Here is a 13,070-nt window from a genome sequence, read left to right on the forward strand (position 1 = left end):
ATTGCATGGATTGATGGCAGAGAGAAAGCATTGCATGGAATTGATGGCACAGAGAGAAAGCATTGCATGGATTGATGGCACAGAGAGAAAGCATTGCATGGATTGATGGCACAGAGAGAAAGCATTGCATGGATTGATGGCACAGAGAGAAAGCATTGCATGGATTGATGGGAGAGAGAAAGCATTGCATGGATTGATGGCAGAGAGAGAAAGCATTGCATGGATTGATGGCAGAGAGAGAAAGCATTGCATGGATTGATGGGAGAGAGAAAGCATTGCATGGATTGATGGCACAGAGAGAAAGCATTGCATGGATTGATGGCAGAGAGAGAAAGCATTGCATGGGATTGATGGCACAGAGAGAAAGCATTGCATGGGATTGATGGCAGAGAGAAAGCATTGCATGGATTGATGGCAGAGAGAGAAAGCATTGCATGGATTGATGGCAGAGAGAGAAAGCATTGCATGGGATTGATGGCACAAAGTATTGTTTGCAATTCATAGCACAGAAATGAAGTTGAAGATAAAAAAATGTGATTTACCTGCTCTGGGTTTTGTTTCATCTTAACCATCAGTGACTGTGTTATCCTTGTTTTCCCTCCTTGCCAGGGCTATGGATTCCAGCCCCAGTACAATGGAGATGAGCTCTCATGCACTTTAAGAAACCTGAGGAGGAGTACGTCCTATAAGTTCAGGGTTTGTACCACAGTTTGTTCCTAATTTCATGTGCTTTCCTGGGCTTTGGCATTTCCCAGCAAGTTTTTCAGCTTTGTATGGAGACAGCAGGAATTCACCTGTTGTCCCCACAATTACCTGTTGTTAGAGCAGGTTTTGGTGAAGTAATAATACAAACCAGATTTTTTTTCCATCAGCTAATTTTGGTATAAATGGTTTTCTTTATTTTGGTTGGGTTTTTAATAGATTTTTTTAATCACCAGCATGTTTATCCTCATGTATTATCAACATATATTACTGTCATTAAAGAAACCATTTATTCTCTATTCTGTTCCCTCCTCCAACAGCTCTTTGCCTACAACAGTGAAGGAAAGAGCAGCCCCAGTGAGGTGGTGGAGCACAGCACCAAACCTGACAGACCTGGAGCTCCCAGCAAACCTTCTGTAAAGGGCAAGATCCATCCCCACAGTGTGAGAGTCACGTGGGGTAGGTGCCTTGGGGTGTTCCAGTGCTGCTGGGGTGTGGACAGCCTCTCTCTAATTAAATGAGAGGGAACTCAGGCTGATTATTTATCTGCAGGTATTGTTATTGCAGGAGAAATACTCAATTTCACCCAAAAAATGGTTTATTTTGGGGCTGTGGAAGCACACTGCTGTTGTTCATTCATTTCTGAGAAGCACTGACTGCTGTCCTAAACCCCCCTGTGGGTTTACTGTGATGTTGAAATAATTCCTATGTTCACTTAAAAAATAAGAGCTGATACCTGAAATTGGGAGTGGTTTTGCAGTTACTCCTCCTGGCATAATCATAATTAATAAGAGGAGGAAAATTGCTCTGAAAAATGTATTGTGAACAATTAAGCACGCTGGTTTCTCTAGCTGGTTGACTTTTCTGTTGAATGAATATTAATATGTTCACTGGAAAAGCTGATAACAGAATAATGCCTTGATATTAGATCTTCTGTAACTTAGGGTGTTGATTTCTTTCAGAACCCCCCAAGGATAATGGAGGATCAGACATCTCTAAATACTTTTTGGAAATCTCCGAGGCATCAGTTGGTAAGGAATCACCTCTGGGTGCTGATACAGTTCTCAGTCTCCATCCCTTGAGATATTTAATTCACATTTAGATGTGGGACATGGTTTAGACTTGGATTTTGGAGATGTTTTCCAACTTAAATGGTGCTTTACTCCAGCAGTCACTTCTGATCTCGTGTGTGTGTGCTGTACATGTTCTCTGTATAATTAATCATTTCAGATCGATTCTCTGGCTTGACCACCTTAATAATTGCATGGGAGAATTTCCAGGTGGGATTTTAGAAAGGTTGAAAGGGTAAAGTGCTTTTCCTTCCCTCAGGAGGGAGGTGGGAGCCCATTTACAGCGGAGCCCAGCGGGAGCACGTCTGCGACCACCTCAGGCCTGGCACCTCCTACAGACTCCGGGTGTCCTGTGCCAGTAAAGGTGGGGAGAGCCAGGTGAGCCAGGAGGGGAAAGGTGCTTCTGTTCCCTTTCTGTTCGTGTTTTAGCAAAGTGCTTTATGTCTGTGCTCTGCAATGACCTGTGTCCCTGGCAGGCCTCTGATGTCACGACTGTCACCACAGCGGCCGTTCCCCCCGGGCCCTGTCCTGCCCCAGCCCTGGTGGGCAAAGCCAAGCCTAAGGAAATCACTTTGCAGTGGGGTAAGCACCAGAGTTGGAGTAAAACACTGCTCTGATTTCAGTCATCCTAATCAAAAATCTATAGAACTCATCAGGGAAAAAAAAAAGGTAAAAATAAAAATATATAGAGATGCTGTCTGTGGCCTTAGGTTTGTTTGGGTTTGGGGTGGGGTTTTTGGTTTGTTTTGTGGGATTTTTTTAAGAAGACCAAAGATTCTGTCCACTTCTGGTAGGGGTGGTACAGTGAGACTTAAGAAGACATAAATATTTTCCAGTGAGAAAGCCTCCTGTCTGCCCTGACAGACAACTGGCACCTGCTTGGCAATTTAAAAATCAATTCTTGTTTTCTTACTGTTATCTCAGTAAAGAAGATAAGCAAAAATTAATGAAGATAAACACTGTTTAGTGAAGGAAACAGGGAAAATACATGAAAAAACCCTGATGAAGGCCATCTTAAACTAAGTATCAGTACCTGGGGGGGGAAAGCAAGCCTCATTAAGTATTTCTGCTCAGACACATGACAAGAGCCTGCCCTAACTTAGGGAATTTGGAAATTAACAGGCAAATGCAATCTGTTTTTGTTTGCCAGGGCCCCCAGCTGTGGATGGAGGCTCTGAGATCACAGAGTATCTCCTGGAGATGGCCAGCTCGGAGCAGGACGAGCGCAGGGTGCTGTACCAGGGCCCAGCAGCTGAGTTTGGAGTGACCAACCTGCTCCCAGGGAGAAGCTACAGCTTCTGGCTGCGGGCAGGGAACAGAGTCGGGGTGAGCACTGCACTCACACATCTCACTGACCCCACCCGGCGACAGCAGTGATGGTGCTGAGGGGATTCTGGAGCCTGCGTGGTGTGAACCTCTTGATGTTTGTGCCTTTGGAAATGTTGGATGTGTTTCCCCGAGCTCAGGCTCTGCAGATGTGGTGGAGAGGGGTGGGTGCCAGCCATGCCAGGCAGGGAGGAGCGTGAGATAGACGTTGGTGGCATGAAAGTGTTTGTGAAACAGTGCCCAGCTGCTGCTGGAAGGCAGATCCTGGCTGGGGGAGGGAGAAATTACAAACCCCTGGCAGTGGGAGGAGCTCAGATATCCTTGTGGGAACGGGGCCAGCTTCAAGTACCTGCAAGGAATCTGAAACTGAGCCCTGAGCTCTGCTGTTTACTTCCCTGTCAAGTTAAAAATAGTTTGTTTGCTTCACTTGCACATCAGTTCTTGCCCTGGTGCTGTTGCTGTGTTCATGCAGTGTTGTTTTCCTGCAGTTTGGCCCCCACTCTGAGAAGGCAGAGCTTTGCACTGCTCCAGGACCCCCTGAGCAGTGCTGCAAACCCCTGATCACCTGCAAAAGTGCAACTTGTGCTGTGGTTTCGTGGGAGGTAGGTGTTGATGGCTTCCAGTACCGCCCAAATTAGTGTTTGGCTTTTAGAATTGTAGTGACACGTTTATGAGACACAAAAATTAGAGAAGTAGCACGTGTAGAGGTGGAATACTTCAAAGCCCATTTCTTTATAGACATCTGTGTTGGGTTTGTAAACTTTGGGAGTTATTAATTGCAGTCTTAACTGGACAAATTGGGTGGCATTTAATCCTCCTCATGGTGTAGTAATTGATATATAGTGAATTAATTCTTTTAAGTGGTAAGAGATTGTGGGACAGTCAGAAGTCTGGTGTGAACTGTGGTGGTGTTACAGCCACGTGTCACCTTTTAACTTAAAATCCCTTGGAACAGACCTTAGGTTTCAACCCCAGCATTTCCAAAGGTTGGATTTGTTGATCTTGGAGGTGTTTTCTAGCACTTTCTATGACTCTTGCCCAGTGTCTCAGTGTGACAGAGCTCCCCCCTGGATGGTGGGAGTGTCTGAGTGCAAGAGCTGAGCAGAATTTCTCCCTCACCCTGCAGAGCCCAGCGTGCAATGGAGCAGAAATCACCGAGTACAGGCTGGAGTGGGGCCAGGTGGAGGGGTCCATGCACATCATCTACACTGGGCCCTGCCAGAGCTATGAGGTCAAGGGGCTCACACCTGCAACCACCTACTACTGCAGAGTCCAGGTAGGAAAAGCCTTTTGGTGCCACTGGGCACTTGCAGTCTGGGGACAAACTCCAGCTAGAGAGGAGTAAAGTCATGTGCTGTCACCTGCTCATGCAATAGAGAAGGTAATTGGGAAAAACACTTCCCTGGTCCCCCAGTCCCTCATTCCCTGAATCTGGAAGAGTTTAGATCCAGTCTGCTGTGAAATACCAGCTTTACAGATGCTTTGCCCTGTGACAAATTATTCAGGAGATTTTCCGCTCTCTTCCACGTTGCTTTTAAGAACACACGAAGGCTGTGAGAGCTGTGACTGCCTGCTGGGAAAGCAGGGGTTTGGTAACTCCTGTGTGGTGTCTTTCAGGCTGTGAACGTGGCTGGGGCGGGGCTGTTTGGGGACACAGGCGTGGTGACAACGCCTCCATCAGCGCCCGCAGCCGTGGCCGTGCTTCACTTACTTGAAGAGGACCAGGTGGAAATTTCCCCTCCTTTCTCCACGTGCCTTGCAATCCAGTGGGAAGAGCCCTGCTGCCACGGGGCAGAGATCACAGGGTACAACATCGAGTATGGGGAGAAGCAGCTGGTCACTGTGGGGAGAAACACAACCCATGTCCTTGAGAACCTGCTGCCTGACACCCTGTACAGGTAAGAATTATTCTGCAAATTAAGAAGAATTGCTCTACAAATCACATTTGTAGGATTTAAAAGTCCTTTGAGGGTAGTGCTTTAAATTTTTAGAGCAATTTTTCATGCAGCTTACAGACTATTTGCCTAATTCATCCTTGCAGCTCCAAAAAAAAACCTCCTAAAATTGTCATATCCAGAGTCCAACCGTGACGTTGGCAGGAGTGAGATCGTGGTTGGTGTTAAGGTTCACATTCTGTCTCAAAGCCAAGACTTTAAGGTTTCTGGGTTCAGAATTTTTCATTGGGATGCTCAGGTGTGGTGAGAAGATGGATGGACAGGTAAGAGCAGAGCAGGTTTCTGTGAGATCAGTCTTGGTTGAAGCTGAGTTCAGATTTAATTTCTAACTGCATCTTAATTGCTTTGCTGTTTGGAGTTACACTCTGTACACCCTTTAACTCCTGCTTTGTTACCCAGCACTTTTTGTGACCATGTGGCTGCTCTCTCCCATCCCCAGGATCAGGGTACAGGCCATCAACAGCTTTGGAGTCGGTCCTTTCAGTCATTCCATGAAAGCCAAAACCAAACCACTACCTCCTGACCCTCCCCACCTGGAATGTGTTGTCTTCAGCTACCAGAGCCTTAAACTAAAATGGGGAGAAGGGCCCAGCAGAGCTTTAATTCCCAACCCTACTCAGTTCAACCTGCAGATGGAGGACAGGTTTGGCAGGTGAGACCATTAAGGATCTTGTGGTTTTACCACTTCGTGTCAAATTTTTAAGGTGTTTCATGTTATTCTCCCTTCTGTTTTCACCACTGAGTCATTTGAGCATCCCAGAGTTTGACCTTTTGCAGTTTTGCATCCTATCTTTCAACCAGCAATGCTGTCAACAACTTGCACTTCTGCTGCCTGTAAACAGTAAATACTGTCTAAAGAATAAATACCTTACCACCATCCTGTGCTGGCAGGGTTATTTGTGGACATTCGAAAACAAAGTCGGGCCTGCATATAGGAAACAGTGGTTGGCCAGCTGTTCTTTAACTGGAAATTTCAATTTCCTTTGGATATTCAAGGGTTGTTCTGTTGATTCAGAGGAGTTGGGCTCTGCAGCCTCAGTGGGCAGAAAGCTGAGACACCCAGAATGCAGCATCACCTCTTTGTCTTTAAATCCAAGTGTTTCAGGTCTGATACTGCCCTTGACATTGGTGATTGCCGGGTAACTCTGTGTGTTCTGTGTCCCCCAGGTTTGTGACAGTCTATAATGGTCCCTGTCACACCTACAAGGTGCAGAGGCTCAGCGAATCCACCACGTACCATTTCCGCATCCAGGCGTACAACGAGGCTGGGGAAGGAGCCTTCTCGGAGGTCTGTGCTTTCACCACCACCAAGTCTCCACCTGCTCCTCTCAAAGGTGAGCTGGCACTGCCCTGGCAACTGCTGCAAGCCACTGGTGAGCAGGGTTGGATCCTACAAGCTGACCCTCAGCCAGTCTTCATGGGGACAGAGACACAGATTTGCTGTGAGGGGCTTTGTGAAGGGCTCTTGTTGTCATCACCTCCTGCACAGCTCTTCCACCCCTGAGCTGAGCATTCCTACTTTTGCTCAGCTGGAAAGGCGTTTTGCAGGGTTATCCATTGAAGTTACAGCAGTGTGTAGGCAAATGAGGGCACAGTTAATTCCTCTGATCTTCACTTTTTAACATGGACATTAAAGGTCATCATTAAAGCCACTGTGAAGGTCAGAGTGCTGAGTGCCTGCAGCAAAATTGATTGACTGGACCATGGTTAGAACATGATTTCAGCTTTGCACATGGGCAGAAATGCTGAGTTCTGTAGTGACTTGAAAGTTCCTCTTTACAAACATGGGCTCACCCTGGCAGCTCAAAAAGACCAGCAAGTGTAACCTACACACAGCAATGATCATTTTTTAAGCTCATGAAATAAAAGCAAAAAGAAAGAAAGAAAAGAAATTTTAATTGCTTTAAGTTATTGGAATGCATTGCCTCTAAGCATGACAGCTGTACATTTGTGGAGACCATTGTTCTTTTTCTAAAGCACCAACAAATCACTCTATTTTCCAGCACCCAAAGTGATTCAGCTGGAAGAAAACACTTTTGAAATCACGTGGGAGCCTCTACAGCCGATGAAAGGAGATTCCATTGTTTACATCCTTCAGCTTGCTGCTGGCAGAGAGTTTGATCAGGTACCTTTTATACAGCTTCAGCAACGTGAGGGGTTTTTCCTGGAAAAATTATTACCAAAGAAAGGTGTGCATATTTCTTGTGGAAGGTGTCCCTGCCCATGGCAGAGGGTGGAATGAGATGGGCTCTAAGGTCTCTCCCAACCCAAACCATGCTGTGATTCCATGTTTTGAAGGTTGAAATTCTGTTTGGGGAGATGACAGGGAGACTTGTCATTTAAGGAAGTGTGAAGTGGGTGAGCACTGGTTTATCCTGTTCTCCCAACAGTTCCTTTGGCTCTTGATTCTTAATCCTGATGGTCTGTGGTACCAATGCCTCTGTTAATCAGACACTCCACTTTGCTGGAGGAGCTTTAAGGAAGAAAATGCGGGATGATTTTTCTTCTCCTTTCTGAGCCTCCCAATCTAGGTGAGGCCTTAGTGTGGGGGCATAGCAGGAAACTTCAATGAATCGTGAATTGTCCAGGGATTTAACCTACGGTGTTACAAAGCTGGGGAGAGAAGGGCAGCTCCAGGGTTTTACAAAGCTGGGGACAGGAGGGCAGCTCCAGGGTTTTACAAAGCTGGGGACAGGAGGGCAGCTCCAGGGTTTTACAAAGCTGGGGACAGGAGGGCAGCTCCAGGGTTTTACAAAGCTGGGGACAGGAGGGCAACTCCAGGGTTTTACAAAGCTGGGGACAGGAGGGCAGCTCCAGGGTTTTACAAAGCTGGGGACAGGAGGGCAGCTCCAGGGTTTCACAAAGCGGGGGACAAGAGGGCAACTCCAGGCTGTGCCCAGCAGCGCCCACACCCCTGGGGCAGGACAGGCAGTTCCAGGCGCGGGTGCTGAGCGCGGCGCTCCTGCCTGAAGCGGCTCCTGTCTCCTGCCAGGTGTACAAGGGCCCCGAGCCGTGCTTCCGGCTGCCGGCCGCGCAGACGAACTGTGAGTACCGCGCGCGCGTCTGCGCCGGCCGCCAGTGCCACGACCTGCCGGGCTGCCCGGAGCTCTGCGGCCCCTACAGCCCCAGCACCGTGTTCTGCTGCCAGCGCCGGGAGCCGGGCCCCGCCGCCGCCCCGGCGGGCGCGGAGCTGGCGCAGAGCGGGAAGCGGCTGCGCGAGGAGCGCGCCATCGCCATCGCGCTGCTCTGCGGCTTCGCCGTGGTCGCCATCCTCTTCGCCGTGGTCATCCAGTACTTCGTCATCAAGTAGGGCGGAGCTGGCCCCGCTCAGCTGTCTGTACAGAGCTCTCTGGGGTATTTATGGGTAGTTCGATGAAATCCTAGCTGGGAAGCCCTCGCTCCGTGCGTTCCCGCTCCTGCTGCTGGCTGCCGGCGAGGCTGGCTCGGCAGATCCTTTCCAAATGCTGGACACAGATTTCCTGTAGAAAGGGTGATCCTGGGGCCTCTGCGATCAGGGTGAGCTGTTAGAGAACAGCAATCAGCTGCCTTACGGTGCACACTGGAGGGGTGTGTGCACGCTCCTCCTCTCTCCCCATCCCAGCCAGTTGGAGAGGGAAGGCATTGCCAGAACGGTCCTTTGCCAGCACCTCCGGAGCAGCGGGAGGCGATGGCTGTTCCATCGAGTTTCGCTGTAGTTTGATATCCATGAAATCCAGCAGCACAAGTGCTTTGAGCTTAGAGCAGAACTGCAGAGCCTACTAGAGCATACCACATTTACTAGACTGTAGAAGGAAAGCAGAATATTGACTTAGTGATATTACTACTTTACAGTTATTTTAATACTTGGGATTCAGTAATAATCATTTCAAGTGTTGGAGTAGAGGGTGCCAGGGTTTTTTAGGGTTTTAATCCAAACCAATGCCAGCAGGACGTGGCGCTCGGCCGGGATGCCCAGGAAAGGCTCTGCCCGGAATGTTCCTGCTGTCCTGAGCAGCTTTGGCCTAATCCACATTTCACTCTCAGTGCCTGAGAGAAAAGTAATTCCCTGTGCAGCGTGCTCAGAACAGCACAGGAGTTGTCTTTAAGGAGAAAGAGTGCATTTATGATAAATGTTACACTATTTGGCTCAAACTGAGCAAATGTTTTTGTACTATTATTAACCTAAAAAATAAAAAGTTCAGCCTGCTTTGGGTGCCCTTCTAACTTAACCCCAACGAGCAAATTGTACGTGAGAGAACTCTTTTTAGATAACGTTTATACGATGTTTTAAACTTGCTATCCCAGTGGTAGCAGCTTCACATTCCATGGTTTTCCTGTTGGGAATGTTCAGCCTGCTATGAACTTGTCTGAAACTCGTCCTGGTCGGCTGGGGGATATTTTTGTGGACACTGTGCACTACATTTGACTGTTGTGTTCCATCTGCTTGTGAATCCCTGAGGAGGAGCCTGGCAGCTCCTGGCTCCGTTAGATCAAAGCTTTTGAAAGCTGGAACTCACAAATTTCCAGTGTTTCAGGATGGGTCTTGCCAACAGCATTTGGAACATGCCACAGAATGGTAGATTTAGGGTATTTTGCAAAGTCTGTGGCTCCACTTCGGCCATCAGAACGATGCACTCGTGGGTGGGAGGGTGGATGTGACAGAGCTACAGGCGATGTGTTTCCAGTAATTAATTAATCACTTCTAAGGGTCTTTCTCCTACAGCAGTTGAGGAATAACGTTGTGTTAGAGTTTGAGGCATTGTGTTGTATTTCAGATGTGGAAAACTTAAATTATGACCTAGTATCACTTAATCCTCTTCACAGTAGATCAATGGTGCAATCTGAAATTAATCTTTTCAAAACGTACTCTTCATTTTTGTACTCTATTTATTTTGATTAAAAGTCCTGGAAAGAAAAAAAAATGTATGTTTGAATGTATTGTTCTACTTGTAGCAGAACTTTAAGTTAATCATTTATGATATCATAGAAATCTCTCCCTCCAGTGTCAGAGTTTTATACAGATATTAGTCTCTAGTTTGCAGAAGAGTTTACAATCTGTCTTTATTTTCCTCATAGTCTCCCTTTAGCAGATAAACTGCCTGCAGCGAATCTCCATTGCCAAAGGGTTCTTTTTTAACTCCTTAGAACCAACTCGTAGAGGTTTATTTGGCAATAATAGTCCTGAAATTAGGATTGCAGAGTAAATACTAACAAGTCACCACTGCTAAAAAATGAAATCAAATCCTTTTGTGATTGCCACAAAATGCTCATATTTCCAGAAAATATCTGGGATTTATACTGCAATATGGATTTTCCATCAGCTGTTGTCCATTCCAGAAGGATGTACCCTCGTGGCATTAATGTATTTTAGGTATCTTCGGTTTTCTTGTATTGTCATTTTTGAGGTATCTCAAACGTATGTTAAAGCTGCCATGCATTGTATTACTAAATTGTAACTATCAAATAGATAATATATTTAATACAGCCAATAAATAATACAAATGTATTCAAATTTGACTCCAAGCTCCTGTGGTTTTATGGGATTTAGTCTCACTTGTGTCATTTGTAATTTAAGGGAAGGGAACATTCCCGGTGTCATTAAGAGCTGAATTAACTTGGGACCCTTGGAATATCACTTCCATTTCTCCTCACGATGTAGAAAGGACCTGCAGTTACCAGGTGAGGTAGAACAATTCTTTGATACTGGAACTGGAATCATTTGGGGCTGATTAGCAATTTTCCATAATTTTGTGTTGACTCAGGGCTTTTCCCCCTTGAGCTCTTCCCCAGCGTTTGCTGCTGATTGTGGAATTTCTCCTTGTTCCTCAAACAGAAACCTTTGAGTGCCTTAATGATGTGATAAAGATAAGATGGGAAAGGCTTTATTCAACCATCATTCCCAAAGAAGCTGCTGGACACTCAGCCTGGGTGAATTTTCCACTTGAGGAACGATCAGGGGTGAGGAGCTGGAAAATGCTGGCGTGCAGGAGGCAAGGGGAGTGGGGGCCAGCGTGAGGGAATCCCAAGGGAAGGCTCTGGGAAGCTGGAAGGACAGGGCCAGAGGGAGCAGGGACACCCTCACAGTCCTCAGAATTCCTCCAGAACCCAGGAATGGGGCTCTGGCAGAAATGAGAGAGGGACCAGCTACAAAAAAAACCTCCTCCTCCTTGGAGCTTGGCTCTTTGCAGCTTTTCTGCTCCCAAAGACTGCTCAAATGCCAGTTTTGTGGAGCCAAATAGTGTGGGATTAGTGCTGGAAAGGTCAGAGCTGAGCACAGGCACTGCATTGTCCAGCAAATCCCAGATCTGACGTTGGGGAGATTCCTGCTGCCCTTTCCAAGAGGCAGAAGCTCTGGCTGGGGTTGTTCTTGCAGATTTGGACACATCCCAACAAGAAAAGCTGTCCTTGTGCCAGGGCTCTGCATGGCTGCACCCTGAACACCTCAACAAATCTTGTCTGGGAAGAAATTCCCAGTGAAGTTTCATAGAATTGATGGAATGGGTTGGGTTGGGAGGGACCTTGAAGCTCATCTTGTTCCACTCTGCCAGACAGGGACACCTTCCCCTATCCCAGGTTGCTCCAAGCCCCAGCTATCCTGGCCTTGAACGCTTCCAGGGTTTTACAATTTATGGGCTTTAAATCCTGCACTCAGCAGAGCCACGTGCCCAGGCTGTGCTCCCGGTTTCTCCAGCAGATGATTCCCAGCTGGCAGCAGCTGCCCGGGATGAACGACCCGCGGGAGACGGAGGAGTCGGCGCCGGGCCAGGACACTCCATGACCCCATTTCCTGTTTTCCGACGCTGGAAACAACCCCAGTGGCTGAGCAGAGGGGAAGGGTGGCTGCTCTTCCACTGGGCCAGCGTGTGGTGCCCATGGAATGTGTCTTTCTGTGTTTATCCTGGAGAAAAGGAGGCTCAGGGGGGACCTTGTGGCTCTGCGCAGCTCCCTGACAGGAGGGGACAGCCGGGGGCTCGGGCTCTGCTCCCAGAAACAGGGACAGGAGGAGAGGAAATGGCCTCAGGCTGGGCCAGGGAGGGTCAGGTTGGACAGGGGCAGGAATTTCTTCATGGAAAAGGTTGTTAAACATTGGAGCTGCCCAGGGAGGTTTGGAGTCCCCATCCCTGGAAGTGTCCAGGGAAGGACTGGAGGTGGCTCTCAGTGCTCTGGGCTGGTGACAAGGTGGGGATCAGGCACACTGTGGACTCGATGGTCTTGGAGAGCTTTTCCAAATCCATGATTCCCAGCGTGGCTGTGCCCCACAGGAGTGGGCCTGTGCCCCACAGCAGGCCATCCCTCCATGGGGAGAAGCATCCACGGCCAGGAAGGCGTTTGTGGCCCTGGGGACAGGTCCTGTCCTGTGGGAACTGCCTCTCCCTGTCTTCTGCTGCTGCTTTCCTCGCAGAAATCCTGCAAGGAGCTCCTGTTGTGCTTCCCAGCATGGAAAGTCACCTGTGGGCAGGTGGAGAAGGTGGCGCAGAGGGGGCAGAGAAGTCCTGCAAGGGGTTTAGGGATAAATCCCGGGCCCCACAGAAGTGCAAACCATCATTTTCTTCCCTGCCTCAGGAATAAACAGTGTGGCAGCCCACAGCTGCATGTGCTGAGCCTGATCCCAGCCTGTGGAAGAGCTGCTCTCCCCCTCTTTCCTAGAACAAGGGGAAAGAAAAGTGGATTTAGTTTGTTGTCGAAGGTCAGTGTCTGAAATTCCTCCTCCCTCCCTCCTCCCAGGATGTTTTTGTGTAACACGCTCTGACTCATGGAAGTCAAATGACTTGGCCTCGGAGCTGCCTCAGCGCAGGATTCTGGCACAGGGATCCCGTGCCTGCCCCTCGTGCTGGGTGAGCGTTCTCCAGCTCCTCCAGGCGCTGCCGGAGCCATGGGGCTGCTCCTGCTCCCCCAGGCTGATCCAAACCCAAGGCAGGGCTGGGATGTGTCTCCAGCCGGGATGGCTGATCCGGGTGCTGAACGCCTGCCTGGGTGTGGATGGGAGCACCGGAGCTGCTGCTGGAATGTTCCGCAGGGCGGATCAGAGGGAGCAGCT

General features: G+C 48.5%; 1 protein-coding gene across 1 annotated transcript in view; it reads left to right on the forward strand.

Moving 5' to 3' along the window:
• Positions 1-10,544, forward strand: part of LOC119694980 (fibronectin type-III domain-containing protein 3a-like) — a 41,152-nt gene extending 30,608 nt beyond the window's left edge. The window contains exons 15-27 of the mRNA XM_038122709.1: positions 610-696; positions 1,023-1,161; positions 1,665-1,733; positions 2,032-2,150; positions 2,249-2,354; positions 2,923-3,098; positions 3,587-3,700; positions 4,225-4,374; positions 4,716-4,996; positions 5,493-5,705; positions 6,221-6,387; positions 7,057-7,178; positions 8,046-10,544. Of these exons, the coding sequence (XP_037978637.1) occupies positions 610-696; positions 1,023-1,161; positions 1,665-1,733; positions 2,032-2,150; positions 2,249-2,354; positions 2,923-3,098; positions 3,587-3,700; positions 4,225-4,374; positions 4,716-4,996; positions 5,493-5,705; positions 6,221-6,387; positions 7,057-7,178; positions 8,046-8,363 (2,061 nt within the window). The 3' untranslated portion in view covers positions 8,364-10,544. The remainder of the gene's footprint in view (positions 1-609; positions 697-1,022; positions 1,162-1,664; positions 1,734-2,031; positions 2,151-2,248; positions 2,355-2,922; positions 3,099-3,586; positions 3,701-4,224; positions 4,375-4,715; positions 4,997-5,492; positions 5,706-6,220; positions 6,388-7,056; positions 7,179-8,045) is intronic.
• The last annotated feature ends 2,526 nt before the right edge of the window (positions 10,545-13,070 follow it).

The sequence above is a fragment of the Motacilla alba genome, chromosome 4A (genome assembly GCF_015832195.1).
Source record: "Motacilla alba alba isolate MOTALB_02 chromosome 4A, Motacilla_alba_V1.0_pri, whole genome shotgun sequence".
Lineage (NCBI taxonomy): Eukaryota > Metazoa > Chordata > Aves > Passeriformes > Motacillidae > Motacilla > Motacilla alba.